A 23,368-nucleotide genomic window follows, 5' to 3' on the forward strand; every position below is an offset into this window, starting at 1 on the left:
ACTACTCTTCCTTGTGCCTTTGGTTTTAGTGATTTAGTTCATATTAATAATAGTTAAGAATCCTTTAATGTTTTTAAAACAGGGCTTAGAACTTAACTGGGCTGGACCAGTGAAACGTCCCTTTTCTGTCGGTAAAGTTGTTTAAGTGCGCATGTAATCCCTGACATGTGGGATTTTAACAGTACATCTCAATTATTTTTCATTTATGTATTTATTTTAGCATGATAAATGATGTGCTGCTTTAGTTAATGAAAGAAATCCATCAGCACAACTTTTTGGTCTTAAATTATAAGAAATTAATGTGTAAAATTACAGAATAACTTCTTAATAGCTCATTGTGCAGATTATCCTGTAATTATAAAGAACAAGCTTTTAGAACTTTAGACAGAAATTGTCCTGTTTTATTTATTTGTTTTACTGTGGACGCACAATAAAAACATTTCACTAGTAGATGAAGTGAAAAATAGGAACTTTTCTGTAATTTGATTCTTTATTATTTCATTTCTTTTGTAATGAAAAGTCTAAAGTCTATGCCCTTCTCTACATTTTCCAAAGACATCAAGTGGGCCAGATTTGAATTTTTGCTGAGCCGATTCTGGGCCCCGGGCCTTATGTTTTACCCTCCTGTTTTAAATGGCAACAGTTTGATAGCAGAAGTGGCACTTTTTGAGTGAACTATGCTCTCACTGCATATATAAAAATACTGTCTTCTGTCAAAACTTTTTTACTGAAGTATATTAAGTCTAATTGATTGAACATTTTTATGTTTGAGTACCTCACCGCCTAAGATCAAAATCAAAAGCCAAATCTGATATAAATGAATGGTAGCCCTTTCAATTAAATCTCTCTCTGACCACTCCAACTTCAGATGCATCTCCACCGCTCTCTCAAAAGGCGTCCCACTGACTTGAATATCAATTTGGGAAAGAGGACAAAAATCTAGGAAAGAAATTATAGCAAGTACAGCAGTGATGATTGAAGATGGTGTTGCTGCGGCATTCATGAAAGCACCACAGTTAATTTTGTTTTCATCAAATGTCTCCCCATGGATGCCTCAGCATGTCACAGTAGAAAGCCAAGCTGACAGTGGCACAATGAAGGACAAATTGAGGGTGCATAACCCTGTGAATTACACACACACACAAATCCTAGCATGTCTTTTGTTGTGTATCTGACCTCCTGACCTGACTGTGCTATTTTGCGTCCACATTGTAGACAGCTCTCCTCACCTGTAATGACCCTTGACACAGATGTTTGTTTGAATTCTATGATGGAAATGCAAATGTGCATGAGCAAATAGTGATCGCAGGACTTCCACAGAGTGACCTATAAATGGCAGCTACACTGGAACTAGTCCAGAGGCGCACAATAAGGTGACCTTGAAAGGCAGATCACTGAAGGTTGAAATCAGGAAAGGTTTTTATGAGTGTTGTAGCTCATAAGATGCACACTGTTTCATTTTTTACTCTATTTAAAGAGTGTGTTGCCATGGGAAACCAATATTTTTTTATATAATGTATTGCCAAAATCGGAGAAAAGCCATTATACCCAACTTGTTTTGTGAAAACAAAAAACTTCTCAATCACAACTGACATACGTCAAAGCATAACTTTCTGACAAAAAAAATGGACCATGAAAATTTGCACACTATCACATACTTTTTCCTCTGTCTGTATTTCTTGTCTTTTGTTTTCTTTTTTACTACACAGGTATTCTACAGTGCTTTTCTTTTCTGCATGATCTGTTGCTTTTGGTTCATGTCTAATGCTTAATATCTTTTTCTTTCTTTTTTCTTTGCATCGTCCTCTGCTGCTTCCCACTTGGTACTTTTAACTTTATTTTTAGGAAATCAAACAGTAAGGGTGGAGTAAAAATAATCCCTGTTGATTCAGGTATGGGTGTGGAGGACTGGGAGAGTAAATACAAAGTGCCTGACTCTGGTGTCTTGGACGATTACTTGGATGCTGAGCAGAAAATGTGGGAGGATGAGGACAAAAGCATCATCTATAAAATTAGTGACAGTCCATCCGAGTCCAGAGTCAGCAGATTCTATCAGACAGTGGAATGTGATGCACATTTCCCAGAGGACTTGCTGGAGCTGGATGGCAGGACACACAGACGGAGGCGTGCCTTCGGCAGTGGAGAAGTGCGGTTAGTCTACAAGGAAGCCGGCAGCTTTGAGGATGAATCGTCACCTCCTGAAATTGATATAATACCCTCTGCTAAACAGCTACGACAGCTGTCAGATAGAGAGAGTCTACTTTTCAAAACTAGACTGTGGGCCAAAACTGCTTTAGAAGACACACTTGAGAACTATGCAGCTTTTCGTGAGGAGGAAGCTGCTCGGGAAGAGGCTGAAAGGATCAGGGAGAGAGGGGAGTATAACTCAGTTGGTTCAGATGAGATGCAGTATTCCTTTGGCTCTGAGGAGGAATTAGATGACCTGACATTCACTGAGGGAGATACTTGCTATGAATATGAAAGTTATTACTACCCTGGCAAGTATATGCCGCCTTATGGAGAAGACTTTTCAAGTAAAGGGAGGTCAAGTCATGGACAAGATCCTATGTTGTCGCCGGTGAAGGAACCAGGTGAAGAATATATAGATCCAATGGATGAACTAAAGAGTTTAGTTCACTCAGTGTCGGAATACTTGGCTGTAAAAGAAGAGGAGATCAGCAACTACGAATCAATGCCTAAACCAGTTAGACGAAAACTCCCAGCACTGCCAACTGATGCTAAAGTTGTGCAACCTAAAGAGAGTAGTAATGACGATGTCAAAGTTGATACTAAGGAGGATAGTGCTGTTGAACAGGGCATAGCTGGAGTAAAGAATGCAATGAGTTCATTGTTTAGTACAATAACAGGATCAAAGCCTGCCACTGAGGGAGATGCTACTGGTACAACTTCATCTCCCCAACCAACCCAAGCAGACTCTGGTATTTCAAAACTTCTCTCTTTGATCCCCAAAGCGAATAATGAAGTCACAGAAACCTCTGGTGCTACTGCCACAGAACCACCTACCTCTCAATCATCACCCCAACCTGAGTCGGGCATTTCAAAGCTGCTTTCATTTATTCCCAAAAGTGGTGGTACTTCCCCACCCGTAGCTATAGTTCCACCTGCCTCTCAGGAACCCACATCAGAAAAAAAGTTTTCCCTTCAGTCTCTTTTGCCATTTCAATCTTCCGAATCCAACCAGCAAGCTGACGCCAGTCAGACGGCGACACTTAGTACAGATTCACAAGGAAGCGGTTCTAAACAAGCTACATCTGGTTTTGAATCCATGTTAGGAAGACTTAGTCCTTTGAGACTTTTTTCTAGTGCACCACCATCTAGAGACCCATCACCTCAGCCATCAGAGCAAAGAAGTGCATCTGCTCCAATCAATGACTCCCAGCAAGGGCCTGTAAACAAAACGGTGAGTACTATTAGAGAGGGATCACAAACAGACCGGCAATTATCAGGTGAAATGAGAACTGGCTCTGGCAGTGGATCAGTTGATCTTTTGTCAGATACAGGAAGTGGATCAATCGAGCTTTTCCAAGAAACTGGTAGTGGGTCAGTAGAGCTTCTTCCAGAGACAGAGTCCTCTGGTGAACTACCTGATGTTCAGCAAAGAAAATCTTCACCAGTACCTGAACCAAAACCTGAAAGCAGTTCAGAGGAAGCAGGATTTTTCAGTCCTTTTAAAAAGTCTCTTTCTTCACTAATGTCAACAACTCCTCCAGAAAGTTCCCAGCAGAGTGACACCAAGCCTGCAGATGAGTCATTTTTAGGTACCAAACTCAAACTTCCATTTTTCTCAGAAAATATTTCCGCAACAACAGCCCCACCAAAGGCAGAAGGGGGCATGCTATCAGGGATTCTTAAGTTTGCATCTGGTGAAGATGCCAGTGCCACGCCAAAGAGTCCAACCCCAACCCCTACAAGAACACCCTCTCCAAGTCGTGCAGCACTTCTTGAAAGTTTACCCAAAGGAAACACAGAAACTGGGTGGTTTTCAAACCTTTTTAAAGTAACCCCAAATGAACCAGCTAAGGAACCCATGAAGCAACAAATGACTCCCACCGTGATATTAACCAAACCTACTGACCAAACTGAACAAATAGTGTCTGATATCACAGAGGGCACCGTTTGCAAAACAGAACCTTTGTGCCAAGAGCAAATGTCATCTGAAAAAGATTCCCAGTCCAAGCTAGATGTTCAGTCTGAATCAACTGCGAGATCTAAAAATCAAAGTCCTCCCAAATCTGTGGAACAAGATGAATCGCAACCAGAAGCCTCACAGACTCAAGGATTTCTTTCTGGATTGTTGAAACTTGGATCAACTGATTCTGATTCTTCTGTAATGAAAATTGAAGGAGGAAACACTCAGTCTCAACAGGGTGGGCTGTTCTCAGGTCTATTTTCACCACCTTCCCAGTCTTCTCCCCAAACACAGCAAACGTCTGCCACACAACAGTCAGGAGGACTGTTGTCTGGATTTTTAAAATTTGCCTCTGATGTCTCTGCTTCTACGAATCAGTCCTCATCCACGTTACCAGGAGGACAATCTAGTCAAATTTCAACTCCAAAGCAAGAACAGCCTACTTCTGCTCAGCCATCATCTGTAGGACTGTTATCTGGGATCTTAAAAAAAGCCACAGACACAGTGTCTGGGTCTCAACCAAATCTTGCTAGCCATGAGTTACAACCAGAAGTGGCTGACCATAAAGCAAAAATGGAAGGATCTGATCAAAACTTGAGCCAAGGGATGACTCCTACTCAGTCAGCAGGGATTTTGTCAGGAGGGACTCCATCTGACTCACAGCTAAAACAGCCTGCAGCCTCAGACCAGAAACCGAGCAAACAGACAGACCAAACACCACCCAAACCACCTCCAACAGAAACAGGAACAACACCACAACCTAGTGGATTGTTTGGAGGTTTGCTAAAATTCCCAGAAACTGGTTCCCAGCAAGAACATCCTCCTCAGCAAGGTGGCTTCCTCTCTGGTCTTTTTGGAATGGGAGCTCAAGACTCTGCTCCAGCTAACCAAACCCAGCACTCACAAAACCAGTCGCGGACTGTCAAACCTGGGAACCAGCCCATTCAGCAACCCACCAATAGGCAAAACCTACAACGGCAAAACCAACTCCCACCACAGCAACCCCCCAGTAGTCCTGCAGGGATGCTCAGTGGATTATTTAGCAAAATTACAGATGCAGCTACTCCACAGTCTACAGTGGGGAGTCAACCTGAACAGCAACAAGCACAAAGACCAGGGCCTAACATTACTCAACAAGCATCTAGTCAACAGGGAGGCTTTTTCTCTGGGTTATTTTCAACAGGTCCTACTCCTCCACCTCAGCAACAGCCACCTGTCAGTAGAAACCAACAGCAACCACAACAAGGTAACAGACAACCTCTCCGGAGACAAAACCAAATACCTCAGCAAAGTGCTGCCTCTGCACCAGAGCTACAACAGGGGGGACTATTGTCAGGGCTTTTTAATAAATTGGCTGCTAGTGATAATGCACCACAACAGCCCACCCCACAGACTGCATCTCAACAAGGCAATAAATCAAATTTAGCTGGACCCAGCCAACCTGTAGGTCAACAGTCATCTCAAACAGGTCAGCAAGGAGGATTTTTGTCTGGTCTGTTCAGTCAAACATCACCTCAGCAACAACAGCAGCAGCAATCTGGTAAAACAGGCTCTCAACAAACTGGAACTCAGCAGCCGAGTCAAAGTGGAGGCTTGCTCTCAGGTTTTCTTAAGCTTGCATCCGTTGACAGCGCACCACAGGAACAACCGTCACCTCAACCTGTACAGGGAGGTCAGCCATCTGATAAGCCTGGACAAACTCCAGCTCAATCTGAATCAGGGGGATTATTCTCTGGCATTTTAAACAAAATTTCAGGTACTGTGGAACAGTCGCCACCCCCACCTGCTGATCAGAAAATACAGGAACCAAAGCAGCCACATACAGGACAGGGCCGACCTCAGATTCAGAGAACTAAACCTGTAGAAATGCATTCCTCCCAAGATGTGGGAGATAAAGATAAGGACTTAAAAAGTACATCTCAAAAAGGTTTTCTCAAAAGCCTTTTTAGTGCCACTGAGGAATCACCATCAAAAACACAGCAGCCATCTACTCCTCAACTTGGAAAGGAAGAACAAAAAACCAGCGCAAGTAGCAGGTCTCCTAGTCTGTTATCAAGTATTTTAAAAACGGGCACCAATGACAGTACTTCTGCTCCTGGAAAGGAAAATGAAAAAGGCTGCTTCGATCATTTACTACCAAAGAGTAAGGTGGATATCCATTCAAGTACAGCAACTCTAACGAGTGGCAGTCCAGTCACTTCCACTGTTGAGACTTGTAAAGAAGCCACACATTCTCAGGGCTTGCAAGATCCTACAATTTCTCCAACGCGACGTTATCTTGAGGAAATACAACGTCTCTTGTATGGAACAGCAGATGAGTATGGTTACAAGGATCTTTTATACAACTTTACAGAGCATGGTGTTATTCCACCAGACCTCTATGAGCATCAGTGTCTTATTGAAGCTCTTTTGTGGCAACAACTCAATGATTATATCCTTGCTGAATCCCTTGCAACTCAAGTCCAGGAAGGCTACCAAACATACCAAGGGCATATGGCTCCTACAGTTAGACCACCTCAATGGGAGAATCAAACATGTTTGAAACCTAAAGAAATGGACATTAGTGGCTTTAATGTACCCTCACATCCTTGGAGGGATTCTGCTGCCCAGCTTTTTGGAAGCAGAAATCGTTTCCTTGAGCCAGGTGAAGATGTTATTCTGTTTGACATGAGCTGCAGAGATAACAAATCCTGGAGTAGCTGTGACCAATTGAATAATCTTGCTGGAAATGCTAAACCTTGGATCGTTAGAGGCAGTGCGCTGAATCTGTCTACGGAAAAAACAAAGACCCAGTTAAGTAGATGCCAGTCGCTCACTGAATGCAGAGGACAGGAATTTAGCAAAATGGTGGAAGAAACTACTGTTAGTCATTTAAAAGATAAAGACTTTGATTTGAAATCAGCAACTGAGTTTTTAAAACAACTTGCCACAAAAAAGGGTCCAATGGATTTAAGACGTGGTGCCCTGGATTTAAGCAGATCTGCAGGCATTACAGGAGATGCAGAAGAACAAATGCTATTTAAGGACTCTGAGTGGTATCAACAATGGCTTTTACTATTGGAACAAGGGCTGTGGTGGCCAGCTGAGGCTGGGGACTGTGGATATTATGTCTATACAAATGAGGATTACATTTATTCTCTTTTAACTGACAGAGCTGGTAAACATCTCTATGCCTGTGCTACACCGGAGGATGTACAAGCTCTTGGAAATATCACTGAAAATATTGCTAAAATTCTGAAACAAAAAGAAAGGGATAAAGTTACCCTTTGTGGTTTTAAAATCCCCTTTTACACTGAAAATGAAGGCTTCTGGATTCAAGGTGACCAGCAGAATGGGTTAGTTCTTTCTGATGCTCCTGTGAACCTAACCTCTGCACTCAAAAAGGGTGAGAAAATAATGAACATGAATTTGGAAAGCTTTTCTCAAATGTTTCAGGAATCGCTATCTTCCCAAGCAGAACAACCTGTAGACTTTTCTGTGTACAAGCTAAAAAAGATCAATGTAGAATCGTTACAAAATACTCATGACCATCAAGAGGAACCAATAGAGGCCGCTGATATGACTTTAAAGTCACTGAAAGGTGGACATGGAGGGCCATATTGGAAGAATCAGGCAATAGCAGATGTAAATACAACCTCATCAGCACATTCTCCAAGGTATCGTTCAACACAAATCTTTCCAAATAGATACTCCCAAATTCCTGAAATCAGGATTGCACCTGCAGAGGATGTACTTGCAGAACCACCAAGACAAAAGTCAAGCTCTATAGTTTCAGCTGCTGGAGAAGCTGTTAAAAGGCCTTCCAAGACTGATACAAGTAAAACTAGAATACAGTCATCAACACCTGCTACATCACCACCAGTGTCTAACAAGGTTTCAGAGACATCAAGGATTCTTTCAGGGAGCCCATCAGCTCAAAAAATACCAGGACCTGTGTATTCAGGAAGGAAACTCCCGACACCACCAGCTGTTAGTACAGGTGTCAGCTCTGCAGCATCTCCATCACAGGCAGTTTCTATTAAGATTTCATCCACGACATCTACCTCAACTGTACCTTCAGTTTCACCACAGCGACATAGGCTTGCAAGACAGCCCTCTCAAGCAGAGAGACCCAGAGTATTATCACAACCAAATCAAATCACAGTCACTGGGATGTCTAGCATTAGCAAGGTGAACAGTTCTTTAGCAACTGATGAAAGTGCTTCCCTGTCTCAAAATCAACCACAAAAATCCTCTCAGCAACTTACACCCCAGTTACATATTTTAAATGACAGCTCGGATACATACAGTGAAGCTTACCTTTACAATAGAAATCGGACATCACTTTTAACCACTGCCAGCTCTCAAATATGCAATAAAGTCATAGACTGTTCTGCCACAATGAAACAAATCAAAAATGTCAAACAAAAAGGTGCAACCGATGACATTGTAAAGTCTGCACAGAGAATTGAAGTTGTTGACTTCACAAAGTACAAGTTAAAAAGATTCAAAGAGAAACAGTCCATTGATACTCAGGCGAACACTAACTTGACTGGCCAGACTACCATTGCTGTAGATCTTACCAAACAAACTGAGGAAGATGAAGTTGAATGGCCTGATTCAGAATATGGCACTATGAACACATTACAGCAAAGTCCAACATGTTCTCAGACTGATCACAGGCATGCTGATCCTCACAAGAAATCAGAGAGAAGATTGTCCAGGCCAGAAGTTACAACCAGCCATGTAACTTCTGTAGTTCATATCCAAAAGCTCCCAGGCTCTCAGAGTACCCATATAATGACTGAGACAAACTGCACTAAAGTTGAAGCAGGCAATTCACCCAAGCCGTCTTCTACCTCTAAATTGTCAGCGAGTTCTCACAGTAGTGTTAGCTCTTCAGTTACTGATGTTTCTAGTAAAGCCTCTGGCCTCAATAGTGATCTTAAACAAACTGCAAAAATGAAATCAGCACAACCTGTATGTACCTCACCACTATTAAGCCCAATTTTCAGAAAACAAGTAGCTACTCAGGAACCACAACCAAATTGCTCTGTTGGTGTGGGCCTGCAAATGCAGCAGAGCCCACAGATATCCACAACTCCTCCTTATCAGTCTAATGGAACAGCTGAGCAATCTCAGAAGAACAGTTCACCAGCAAACTCAATTAAACCTACATTAGATATGTCTAAAAAGAAAACAATCCAGCAGACTCAGCAAACTGTTGTGCCAACTGTTCCTATCTGTGAGGCACTGCCACTGACAAAGAGAAAAACATTACCTTCTGAAAAGACGGACAAAAGTCTCAGTTGTCACGAATCCATTGACTTGTCAAATAAGGCAGAATTTCAAGAGCCAACGGAACAAACAATAGAGTATACTAATTACGTTCCTGTTGAGAAAAAGCTTCCTCTTACTGTTGGAACGATTCAAATAAGATCTTCTAACACAAAAGAGGAGACTTCATGTGGTGATAGGAGGATATCATTACCAAGGCAGCGACCTCTTCTTGGACAGTTTACAGAATCTCTTGAAACTGGCAAAACACTCTGTCAAGCCACAGCACCAGCCAATGCAGTTAAGGCCACACTAGACATGACTTCTAAATCTTCTGCCAAATTTAAGGAGGCACATCTAGAAGTGGGAACAAATGATACTCTTTCTGAAGCTCTACCACTAACAAGAAGCAAGCCAAGTGCACATGAATTTGTACGAAATAATTCTGTTGGCATACCATTAGTTGTTGATAACCCATCTGAAGTACCTCTTGGTAACATAAGAAGTTCAAATGCAAATGCCCAGCAAACAGCTATGAATAAGCTTCAAACTCACTCAGGTTCTATTCTGTGTCAACAACCATGGCACAGAAAATCTGAGGCCTTTCTCCATTCAAATCAGATAACTTCACAGCTATCAGTCATTACCCAAATGAAATCACCTGCTACATCTCCAGCAAACTCTATTAAAAGCACAATCGATATGTCAACAAAGACAGGTAAATCAGATGCGATGGTAAACTATTCAGATCCAGTATCACTGGTAAGGATAAGACCGTCAGGCTTTTCATATTCACAAGGGGATTCTGTTGGTGTACCACTAATTGTGGAAACCCACCTATCTCAGATACAAACTAAAAGGCAGCCAACAGTGGCTGGCTCACAGGTGCCAATACAACAAGGATATGTTCAAAGTGGATGTCAAGAAATATCTGCACCTGCTAATTCTATCAAAAGCTACCTAGACATGTCTCCAAAACCACAGGAGAAATGGTCTGAAACAGTGCCTGATACCTTGTCAACTGGAGTTGTTCCACTGATCAAAAACAAGGCAAATATGATAAGAAATGGTTCTGTTGGTGTACCACTTATAGTGACACAATCTGCAAATCAACAAGGAAGACAAGTTTTGAGTAGAATCAGCAAAACTGAGAGATTGCACACAAATATATTTCCCTACCAATGTAATGATGTATTTTCTGGGCCAAATGCCATCTCTAAGGACATGTGGCAACAAAATAAACCAGTGAACTTCTCAGCAAAAGACAGCCTAAAGCCTAGTGCTTTAAGTAATCAAATTGAGCCAAAAGCTGAAGAGCCCATGAACTTTTCAAATGTTAAAGCAAAAAAAGAAATGTTTGAAAGAAGGAAAACCGAAAGGCCGTTAGAAAGGGAAACACCAGATGGTATTGTGAACCTAACTGTAGATCTTCAAAACAAAATCACAGTTGTTAGAGATCAAAATACAAAGGATTTTTCTTCTTCTTATATTTCGTCACAATCTCAAAATGGTATCTACTGTCACCAACCATACACACCTGCAGCCAGTACTGAAGATATCAGAGAAGATACTCAGAAGCCTTTGCAATACAGGGAATATTTACCTGATAAAAACTCTACCATCCAACCTGGAATAAATTCTAGATGGCAGTTGGGAACAGGAATAAACTCTGAGTCATTGACTACTTCAGTGTTATCTCCTGTACCTGTTCAAATGAAGACACAGCCTCCTCAGGCTATAGAGGAACCCAAGAGATCTTCACTAAACAATGCATATCAACCGATCAGTTGTGCAAATGTTGATTACAAAAAACATGATCCACTGTCTCAGCAGCAGCAAACCCAACATTCAGCTGTGCAACAGCAATATCAACATTCTGGTGCTAAAGCTGGTTGGACTCCAGCAATTATTACATCTCAGCCAATACCTTTAAAGGTGGAAAGACATGATCCAAGTGTTCAGTTTGACATTTTATCTAGACCCCAAATTCTTATTAAGCAGGCAACTGTGGACAGCTATGAGAGCACTGAGGAAATCCTGCCAAACAGTGAAATAGTATCAAGTAATGGACATGCATTGCCTTCTGCATCTACCCATCAACTGTATGGTACAATCCAAAATGATCCCACCACACACAATGTTCATAATCTTTCACTTAGTCAGCAACCAGATGGTAGGCCTAGACCTGAACCTTCTCCACAGTCTTCTGGCATACAACCTGTACAAAGTATGGCAACAGAAGATTTTTCAAAAGGACCTCTTGAACTGTCAAAACATTCTAGTCAATACCAAACCCCTGTCACTTATAAGCAGTATTCCACACCAACCGTACCTTTAAAAGTAAGCACATCTGTATCCCAACCATCCACAAAATGTGATCCACTACCTGTACAACCATTAAAGAGCAACTTTCCTAACCAGAACTTTGGGGCTGAATTGCAACAACCAGAGGCATCTGTGACAGGATCTCTTGAACTATCAAAACAGTATACTCAAACCCAAACACATGTCACTGTCCAACAATATTCCACACCAACTGAATCTTTGAACATTAGCACATCTATATCCCAACAGTCTACAAAATGTGATCCTGTGCGTACACAACCATTAAAGATTAGCTTTCCTAACCAAGACTTTGGGGCTCAATTGCAACAACCAGAGGTATCTGTGACAGCAGCAAGGTCTACCTCTGTTAAGGGTTTGATTTCATTATTCAGCGGTGCTGGATCGCAACCATCTGCCAGTACAATGCCAGCTGCTGCTCCGTCCCACCAGCTTATGTCTACATCCGAGGACCAAAGGACGCAATTTACTGGAACACAGGTGACAGCTGATATTAAACAGACCACCCCCCCAGTAACCCCTGCTGGGCTTCAAGAAAAAACTGCTTTAAGCTCACAAAGTCTTATTGTGTCAAGTTCTCTGCCTGTTACTGACCAAGCTAACTTTGGTTCTAGATTGACCAGTGAAAATAATGACATATCAAACAGGAAAGAAATTACCTATCCAGTTACACAAACAAAATCCTTTGAGGACTCTAGATCAGTGGTGGTTAAAGATAAAGTAACTTCTTCCTTTTCATCTGAATCAACAAAGGATCAATCTGCAGCCCTACGGACAGAGCTGGATCCGACCCAATCACTAATAAGCAAATCTGAACATAGAAACAACGATTCCATTTTAAGTGATATAAGCTCTGAAACGTCACCAGTGATACTGCCTATGGTTTCCAACATCAGTGAGTTGCCAGTACATGGTTTGCCTTCATCTCTTTCTCAAGAATATCAGCAACCACCGTCAATGCTAAATGCAATCCCAGAGAAAGAAACACAAGATAAAGAAAGGCCTTTTCCTGAAAAGGTACTAACAAAGCCATCAGATACCATGCCACCCAAGGGAATTCTGAGTTTTGACAGTTCAGCAGAACCTTCGCAAACACTGTCAGAAGTTATATCAGAAGCAGGTGGCAAAGAGGGTTCTGTCATCACGGATAAAATGTTTGTACCAGAATCAGACATATCTATGCATGAGATTCTAGAGCATTCCAAACAAACTGTAGCCACAGAGTCTTCCGATGGCAATACTGAGTGTGGTGAAAATTCTTTGTCTAATGGATCACAGGATAAAAGTCAACATCAAAAGTCAATTTACATTGGCATTGGCTCTGAAATACCTGAGACACAAATTGAACCAGGTGACCAAAAACCTTATATCAGGCTGCCCCATATTTTTGTCTCGGCAGCAAGTTCACCAGAAGAAGAGACAAATGAGCATGAATTTAGTGAATGTAGCACGCCTGAAATCCCAGAGGCCAGTGTTTCTAAAGAAACTGCTCCCGATGCAGAATGTAAAGATTCTTTACCTGACTATTCTGTTTCAGAGTCTGAGATATCTAAGGAGGCTAGAGCTACAGAAATATGTAGCACAGAGCTATCCACTGAATTAGAACAAATCAAGACCTCTTCACCAGAAATGCCACTTATACTGACTGCAGAAAGTAGTACTCTTGCAGAGAGAGACTCACAGCACATCATGACTGAAAAATGTTCAACTACAGATGATGTGCTCTCTAGAGCTGAAGGAATATCAGAGAGTACTGAAGCCAACGAGCCACAAACTGAACTGACTTCCAAGGATGCAAAATTATCAGTTCCAGACAATACAACACTTGATGTGGTTGAACAACTCGGTGATCTGGCTGGCCAGGTTGGCAATACAACTTCAGTAATAAAATCCTCCAATGCTCCTGAAACACTTGACGCTCTAGCTAATAAGAGGGAGAGCACATCTTCAGAAATCGTACTGTCTGAAGGAGTACAGTCACATGAAAATGTGTCACCAGAAGAATTACCCTCAGTCTCAGATGCAAAATTGCCTGAAAAAGTCCAACCACTTTATGACGAAACTCAAAAGGATGTCTCCTTGTCTGAACCTAAGCCCAGTCCTGTCAAACCTCTCACAGAGGAAATAATAGTTTCCAAGGAGGACAGTTCTGCTGGCAAGGTTGATCAACCTGAGGATGAACAAGCAGGTAAAGGATTATTTTCTTTATTTAGTGGCTCTACTCCAAACTCACAGCAGACTTCCTCCCCTGGTATATCATTACTTGGTGGTATTCTTCCTGGCTCATCTGCCAAAGACGCTCCTGGGACAGGATTGCTTTCAATGTTTGGTGGGTCAAGTACCCCATCTTCACCTGGATCCAAAGAAACAACACCAACGCCACAAGAGCCACAGGGAAAAGGTTTATTCTCCATGTTTGGTGGAGCCAGTAGTCAAGCATCACCTGCTCCAAGAGGTCCAACTGTTGGAAGTGTGCGACCTAGAGGTCCTCCACCCAAAGAACCTCCAGGAAAGGGTCTGTTTTCCATGTTTGGTTCATCTGCACCTCAGCAACCACCCAGTCCCAGAGGTCAACCTATGGGTAGTGCTACACCAAGGGCACCTTCTACTGGATCTTCTATATTTGGTGGCATACTCCCTGGTTCTACTACAAATAAAGAAACCCCTGGAGCAGGTTTGTTTTCAAAGTTTGGTGGTCTTGGTGCCCAGTCTCAAACTAGTCCTAGAGTACGCCCACCTGGGCCAACTGTTACACCACCAAGACCCAGCAGTTCAGAGATAACAGGAAAAGGACTGTTTTCGATGTTTGGTGGACAAAGCCAACAAGCATCAGAAGCACAATTACCAGTTTCTAAACCACCTGAATCAGAAGGTTTCAAAGTTTCCTCTGTTTTTTCACTTGGTGGGAGTTCTGATAGTAACAAATCTAAAACTGGGTTTGGTCTTTTTGGGATGTCTTTCTTGGAGGAAACCAAACCCGAACAAGAAACAACTGCTTTTGTAAAGGAAGAGATTGTTTCAGAACTAGTCAAACCTCCAGACACAAAGGATAACTTGGAAGAAGGAAAGAATGACCACGTTGAGAAGATAAAAAGTGTCTCTCCAGAGCCTCTTTCTGTATCATCAGATAAGGAGGAAATTGCCTCAGAACAAGTGAAACCTCAAGGCACAAAGGATGACTCAGAACAAGAAAGGAGTGACTGTGTTGAGAACAAAAAAATTATATCCCCAGAGCTTCTTTCTACATCGTCAATTCGGATGGAATCTCAAATAGAACAGGCATGCCAAGATGTCAAAGACTCAACTGCAGACATCGATCAAAATGTTACGAAAATGTCTGTTCCCTCGACAGATCGAGATATAGAAAATAAAACCACAATACAACAGAAATTGCCCTTTGATGAAAACGCATCAGACACGGTTAAAGCTTCCACTGTGGACACTCATGTCACGACTTCTAAAGAGACACTTGTGGAGGCTGAAAAACAAGTTTGTCAGGCAGAGTCAGAAACTGAAAAAGAAAATAAAGAGATAAAAGACAGCGTAGATGTTGAGAGAAAATTTGCAGAATCAGAACTTGATAGCTTGAAAGACGAAAGTAAGTCCACAGGTGCCGAAGCAGAGACAGCTGATATCAAAAGTCTTTCAGAGAAAAATGACACTATGCAAATGGCATTGCAAGTTTCTAGTGAGTCTACCGACAAGAACCCAAGTTCAAATAAAGTTGAAGATAAGGCTGTTACTAATGCAGAGCTAGCAATTTCAGAGATTGAAAAACCAAGTGAGGAGCTACTGAAGGTTGCTGATGAAGATGAAACTAGTGTTACAGGTATAGAAAAAACATCTGAGGAGGCTTTGAAAGTTGCTGCAGAAAAAAAGACAGTAGTTGCAGATGTAGAAAAGCTAACTGAAGAGCCTTTGAAAGTTGACAGCTTTGAACAAAAAGCTGTTCTGGAAATAGAAGAATCAACTGAGCACACTTCAGAAGATGCTAGTGAAGAAAATACAGTAAAGGCAATTATAGAAAAATTAACTAGTGAGCTGGAAAAAGTTGCTGATGAACAAAAGGTAATGACAGATGAGGAAAAATCCACTGAACATACCAATGTAGTTGATTCTGTGGTACAAAAACCAGAAACAGTTACTGCAGAGTCTGTAGTTACTGCAGTTTCAGATTCTGAAAAAGCTGTCCAAGAAGACTCAAAAATCGCATCTAGTGAGACAATAAAAGAAATAACTGAGGCAGAATTAGAGCATGCTACTACAGAACCTGCAGAAAAGGTATCTGAAAGTTCACCTTTGGCAGGAGTGGCCTCTTCAACAAATGAAGAAAAAACCATTGGTACCAACTCAATTCCACCTCTTGCTCCTTCAACTCCTCCACCACAACAACAACCTAGGCCGGGTATGACCAGGCCTCTTGGTCCACAAGTCCAAAGAATGGGAGTACCAAGAATGGGTGGGCCGCGAATGGGAGCACCACGAATGAGTGGGCCAAGAATGGCTGGTCCAAGACAGCCAGGGCCACAAAAGCCACCTGAACCAGCTCCATTTTCTGGGTTTATGTCTATGTTCTCTGCCCCAAATACACAAAGTAAATCACCAACTGTTGGTGGATTTTTTTCAAGTTCAGCTGCCTCACTTTTTGGTTCATCACCTGCGTCTCGTCAGCCACCACCACAACCGCAACAGCAACATCAACAGCAACAGCAACAGCAACAACAGAAAAGCTCATTTTTTGGCCTTCCAAGTAGTATTGCTTCAGAATCTCTTACAAGTGACTTACTTGGTATGTTCAAAGGTCCCGAGACAACAAAACCTGAGGAAACTCAACAGTCTGGTACACAGTGTAGACCTGATGAGCTTTCTGCTAATGTGACAGACTGTGCAATCACTGAAAAACCAGAGATACCTTTATCTGAAGATGGACATGTCAAGAGCACAGAATCTGAACTTCCTGAAAAAGGTTTGGTGAAGGAGACGGAACAAAAAGAAACGGAAGCAGAAGGAAATTCTCTCACTGAATCTATTATTCAAACTACTGAGAAACAATCAGGGGATGATGAACATGTAGAGCATTCAGAAGGGCCAGTTACTGCAGTGTCTGACAAAGCAGCACCACCCACAGCTCCAGAAAACAAGGGCATCTTTGAAATTCCAGGTCTCACTGCCCCAAAATTAGGCTTTTTGTCTGTAGCTGCTGAAGGTACATCATCGATTGGATCCCTTTTCTCCACCTCAACATCTCCAGCCACTGCTTCAAAGGCACCTCAGACACAACAAACTGATGGTGGTCTATTTTCTGGTTTTAAAAGCCTTTCAGCTGGTATTTTCCATGATGAAAAGTCAACTGGAAAGGAGGAAGCATCCGTTTCATCTGTGTTCGGCATGAAACTTACCTCAATGTTTGGTAACTCTGACTCTCCCAGACCTGAATCCACCCCTCCTGTGGTCAGCGTAGAGCCTCAGTCTGAAACTCCAAAACCTACTGAATGTGAGGATCCAGAACCTGATAAACCTTCCCCAGGTTCTGGAGAAACTGAAAGTGAAGATGGCAGTGATACAGAAGGACCAACAGAAACTTCAAAAACAGGAAGCTGTGACAGCTTAGCACAGTCACCTCTGTCTGGTGTTCCTTCGCACTCTGTTTCCCAAATAGAAAGTTTAGATACACCTCAGTTAATGGGCACCCCATGTGAGTTAGATAAGAGTGAAGTAAACGCACCTGATGTCGTGCATGCAGAACTGGAAATGGATCAACCAAAGGAACAGTTAACGAAGGAAGCTATGAAAAGGCTAGTGCAATGTACATGATAAATGGCATTCTTCATTTATCATGCTAGCATAGATAAATGTACAGCCCTTTTCCCGCTTTTCTTTTCCCATTTTCCCCCCTTTTTCCTAATTAGTTTTCATTAGGACACTCCAGTCCCATTCTCATTCTGCAACTCCATAGCCATACATGGAAACCAGTTACCAGATATCTGACATGATCGAGGCACAGGAAATGATAACATGTTTAGAAAGTGCTAACCATCAAGTGTAAATGTACTGCAGCTATTTTGTGCTTACACCACCTCAGTAATAGCTTTTGTGACAGTGATGGAAGCAAAATGAATGACGAAACCGGCGGCTCTTATTTATTACCTTTCCACTGGTGAGGTGGTTAAAAAGCCCCTCCTTCCTCTGTCCCCTGCAGTTCTCTGAATTATTTCCAAGCCTTAGCCAATTTGTTTATATGAATCAAACTGATAGATTTATCATGGCATTACAGCGTACACCGTAGAGGCAGGCTGGACTCTGGAATAAAAGGAGCAAGGAGAAGTGGTTTGGCCCACACCCAACAGAAAGTAAATCGTGCAAGTTAAAGCACAGAGCCAGGAGTCTCAGTCTTCCAGCCCCTGAGTCGATGACTTATGAGATTTATCAGTTTTATCCCTATTACTTAAACAGGTTAACTTTTTCTTTACTAACATGCCAACATTGCTTTAAACTTGCACATGCTCTTAAAAGTTGTGCACAATTTTTAACGAGTGGTGGTGTCAGAAAAGATAGCAACATGCAGAACAAGGAGAAGCAGACTGCAAAATTAATAAAAATGACACATCAACCAAAAATGCACGAAGTTTCCAGTGATGGCAGATAGTCACATAGTCATGACCATCAACTTTGCAATCCTGGTGGAACCTCACTTGACCTGACTGTTACAGAAATGTATTTAATCAACTTATCTTCCTGAACCCTCTTAGTTTTCCTTGTTGTGTGTGATATTCTTTGTGATATGATAAAGAGTATCCTTTGACCCTTATATTCCCCTTTGATCCTTTAATGTTTCATTCCAAAATCATGTCTGCCATTGCAAACTGAACTTTTTTTTCAGTATTAAAGCAAATAAAATGTCCACAATCAATCAGTTCCTTACTACCATTTTGTAAATTGCAGATTTCCATATTGATTTTGGAATAAAACCTGGACATTTATACTATTTTTCTGTCTAAATCACCTCCGTATTCTAAATTGTGATGTTGCTGTCTACAGCCCTCCAGACAGCAGCCACTTTGATTCGTCAGGCAACCTCAGCCCAGTCAGCTCTCAGCTGAGCTCTGAGCCTGAAGAGCGCCGACATGTAGAGTCCTGCCACCCCAGTAAGCCTCGCCCTCCTCTCCAAAACCAGCCGTCCAACTGGAACAAGGAAGAAGAGGACGATGCTGAAAAGGATGTGCATGCACTGCCAGAGCCTGGTTCTAAGAAAGATTTAAAGGACTCTTCAGACATCCTTCCTAAACCAACCTTGGACAACTGCGATAACAAGAGACAGACAAATGGGTATGTGGGTCTTGCATTGTCATTTTTAAAAATATTCAAAGTAATTGAGCTGGTAATCCTAACCAAAATATCCATCACTGTACACAGCATTTAGTTTGTGAGATACCAGTAGGAATTATTGGCTTTTAGTAACAAAGTAGTGACGACAACCTACCCAATAAATACTTGTTGAAAAGATGACCTTTCCAGAGGCACCACCAAACCCTTTACAGCTATGACTTTTCTAGATGTCCTTTCATCTTTCAGACAGCCAATATATCTGGCAACATTGTCTTCAATGAGTTTTGCTGGATGGGATTGCTGGATCTGTATTAAGACTACATAGTGTCCAAAACGATGCTCAAACTGGGCTAAATTGAGACCAGTTCAGCCAGAATAAAAACAGCCAAATTTTCAGGGATTATTTTTAAACTAAATATATGACTGGCTGACCAGATTTAGCCAAGAATACATTTAATTTTATGTTGATTGATTTCGGTCTTGTCTATGTGTCCAAAAGCTGATCTCTTCTTGGTCCTCAGTCTCTTCGTAGATGGCCCTCCACCCTGCTCTCCGTCCAAAGTTCGCTGGCTGAAAGCCTACAACAAAGTGAGAGTGAAACTGCACGAGGTAGGAAGACTCTTCCTCCTGTCTCTATACGCTGCTCTTACACACTCACTATAAAAACATATTGCATGCCTTGCATACATTTTAGAATCAGTTCATTGTATTTACTAGAGGTTCAACCCTAGAGAGCACAAGAAATACAAAACAGCCAAATCCCAAACACAGATACAGACACATTAACATTTCCTGTTCCCCTCTCTCTCTCTCTCTCTCTCTCTCCACTTTCTTTCATGTAATGATGCTTTCTCTCCCTCTTTACTGCTCTGGGTTGGTTGAGTTTCAAGTCATGCCACAGCAATTTGCACCAATTTTGCGCTCCTTAAGGATTTCTGCTTTGATCTGGGAAACTCCTTTTCTTCACTGGCTTCTTCAAATCTAGCTATCACTTCTGCTGTTGCAGAAAGGTTTTAGTTCCAAGATATGGTACTGCAAGTTAAAAAGATTCATTATTATAGTACCAAACACCTGAGGGTGGTTTGCGGTCGACTGGGGTCTGAGTACTGCAAATGTCATTTCTGGCCTGTTTGTCATTTTGCCTCAAATCACTGTATGCTAAGAAGTACATTTTAGGCTGTGCAGAGACATAAACCCTGGAGAATATAACTGCAGCAATAAAATCAATTTTTGAATAAAGCAACTAATAGGGAAGATAGTTTTGTACATATCAAATCAGACTTTAGACTAAGGACGACATTGTAGCCTCGTAATTTTTCTGCAAGTACACACACACGCACACGCACACACACACACGCACACACACACACACAAAGAAAATATTTTATCACAGGCATAGGCTTAATTAGTATGATATATTTCTAGTTTATGTTCACTATCACTATCATGTCTTTTAGTTCTACTGCACATCAGGTGACTTTGTTAGATTAGTTAGAAAAGTTAGTTATTACCAGTGATTCTCATAATAACTCAGGTAAATTAAACATAAGTTGGAAACAGCTGTTGTCTAAACACTCTGAGCTTTTGCTTTGTAATATTCATATTTTTTTCACTTTGTGACCTAAAAGCATGTGAACACAGTGAATGTGGCTGCTTTACAATGACAATTTGACTATTTTTATTTATAGATTACATGAAAAATCAATGTGGTTAAAACATACATAGAAAACAACCTGCTTAGATTTAGAAAGCCCATGTTGCTCCGATGCATCCATCAGTGTATGAATGTGCGTGCATGGTAGATAGAAAGCACTTGCATAGAAAGGTGCTTGTATGAATGGGTCTGAATGGTTGAATGAGGCAAGTTGTGGAAAGTGCTTTGAGTGCTCAGAGTAGAAAAGCGCTATATAGGAACCAGTCTGTTTACCATTCACTTACCAGTTAATGAAGCCTGAAAATTTGATGAGCACCTGAAGTGATAATCATCTCAATTTGTTTGTGTTTGCATTCATGCTTTAAGCTGCTCTCTACGTCCTGCAACCTCTAGTATGTAATGAGAGAATCCGTGAGGCTGTGTGATCTTAATAAATTGGTTGATCGGGCAGCAAGACTAAATAAATGTTAACACAGTCCATATATCATTAAGTGCTCTACAATGGGAAGAGTGCAAAATATGAACAATGGTATCAGGAAATATATGGCTGAGATGAAGATGTGTCCTACCTATTTTTTATTTTTTATTCCTATTTATTCTATTTATTCCCTTCGTATATTTTATTTATATTGTCTCTGTATTTATATATATGTGTGTGTGTGTGTTTATATATATATATAATATTCTGTAACTTCTGTCGGTGCTGTGCTTTTTTGGAAATCGAATTTCCCAGAGGAACCCACCCGAGGGATTAATAAAGTTCTATCTAATCTAATCTAATCTAATCTACCCTACAGAAGGCTGTGGTCCATGGGTATGCCCCCCTGCCCCAGCAACAAACCAGTCATACTGAACAATGTTACAGGCAGTGTAAGACTGCCCTTCAGACCCCTTCATGTTTGTCACACATATTCAGGGTTCTTTTCCATTTCTGGTGCTGGCAATACCAGTCAAGCTCCAAGGTGCTGGGCAGTGAACACAGGGCTAACTACACGACATCAAATTCAAATTCAAAATTCAAATCATCAGGCCCTCAGGCCACCTTCTTGGACTACCTGTGCCACTACCAGTAGTGACACTGACCTTCAAAACTAGTGAAAAACAGACAGAAAAGATGAGAAGGGGAAAAATGTCCACCTGCAAAATCATTTCTGTTCTGGGAGTTGTCTCATCGTTGCCCCTCTACTGCTGGTGTTGTTAATTTAATAAAAACAGATCAACACTTCCCTCTGCTACTTGCTCAGATCAACGTCCCACAAATGTATTTGATTTGTTGTTATACTCTCAGACGTGTTAAAAAGTGTTCCTGTAATTTTTTTGACAGTATAGCAATCAGTCCATTGTCCCTCTTTTATACTAATGAATAAATGCATGTTCTATATACGTGTGGACTCTACAGCACAGTCTTAACCCTAACAGTTAGTTTGTGGTGTCCATAGTTTTGTCTCTAGATGGGAAATAAGTATCTACACTCATAAACAGTCACAACTGAGATCTGCTTTTGTGTTCATTTTTCTTTGGGTTATTTCACATTCTCATTTCTGATTTGTTTCTTGGGCCTCTTAAATGCCACAAGCTTAGTTCACTTTGGCTTAATGTGGGGGTGCGAGTGTGTTCACGGCCCCGTGCTGAGAGGAGAGCCCTTGAGCAAAACACAGAATCCCAGTTAACTTACTGACCTACCTGGCAGGAGGCTGACAGAAGTGAGAAGTTTCCATCAGGAGCCATTAAGTTTATGTTAAATTATCTCATCTCCCATCTGTGACTCTGTCTCCTTAAAGTATGACGTGAGGGTTAAACAATAAAGCTCATCAGCGCTCGTTCATGAATCAAATCTGCCTTTTGACGGCACTTCTTAGGAGGTAAATTTGGGACCTTACACAAAGTGGCTGCTTTGTTAAGTGAGTTCAGTGCGACATTGAACTATTACAACTACAGGTGCGTGTTTACTTGGAATTAGTGGTTCTAGTTGGCATTGAAAGTTAAAGAGCTATTGAAAATGTCAGAAAAAGAACAAGAAATGGTTCATGGTTCCATTTAGTTCTTCGTTTAGTGCCCCGCTGCATGAATTTCTCTTTGAACTGACATGTTTGTGGCTCACAGTCACCTCGAGTGCTTTCTATCTGAAGAAACCTTCAAGTTGTCCTCATAGATTAGAGGTCCTTTGCCACTTTTGTAATATTTCTTTGAATCACGGGCTTGTTTTAGTCTTTTCCCCCCCTTTTTTTCCTCTCTTCACCTTTTTCTGATGCCAGCAGCAGACATTTTAGTCATAACTAGTTTTTAAATTCCATTGTTATGTTTCTTATCTTATGAATTTAGATTAATGAACCCACCAAGTGCCAGTTTTAAACTAGATTCAGCTAGCATGGGAATGACACCCTACAATATTATATTAGGTTTAATGTGGAGGTTGTTACAGTCACAGGGTTTCAATGAGACATTATTGCAGAGGTTACTGAATAGGTTAAATTCAGTTTTATTCATATATATTCATACTCTTAGTTTGCAATAACATTAGTCAACTGTGGGTACTTTAGACTCTGAGGCAAAAACTTAAAAATATCACAGGGAGAAATCCAACAACACCTGACAATACTGGAGAGAACTAATTCCCTTTTAACATGAGGACACCTCCA

General features: G+C 41.4%; 1 protein-coding gene across 1 annotated transcript in view; it reads left to right on the plus strand.

Annotated features, from left to right (window-relative positions):
• LOC102299138 overlaps positions 1–23,368 on the plus strand; it is a 178,958-nt gene that overhangs the window by 46,903 nt on the left and 108,687 nt on the right. Inside the window, exons 10-12 of the mRNA XM_042220112.1 lie at positions 1,846–17,544; positions 18,788–19,075; positions 19,597–19,684. Of these exons, the coding sequence (XP_042076046.1) occupies positions 1,846–17,544; positions 18,788–19,075; positions 19,597–19,684 (16,075 nt within the window). The remainder of the gene's footprint in view (positions 1–1,845; positions 17,545–18,787; positions 19,076–19,596; positions 19,685–23,368) is intronic.

This window comes from Haplochromis burtoni, unplaced genomic scaffold (genome assembly GCF_018398535.1).
Source record: "Haplochromis burtoni strain Fernald_Lab_line unplaced genomic scaffold, NCSU_Asbu1 Contig_43, whole genome shotgun sequence".
In the NCBI taxonomy this organism is placed as follows: Eukaryota; Metazoa; Chordata; class Actinopteri; order Cichliformes; family Cichlidae; genus Haplochromis; species Haplochromis burtoni.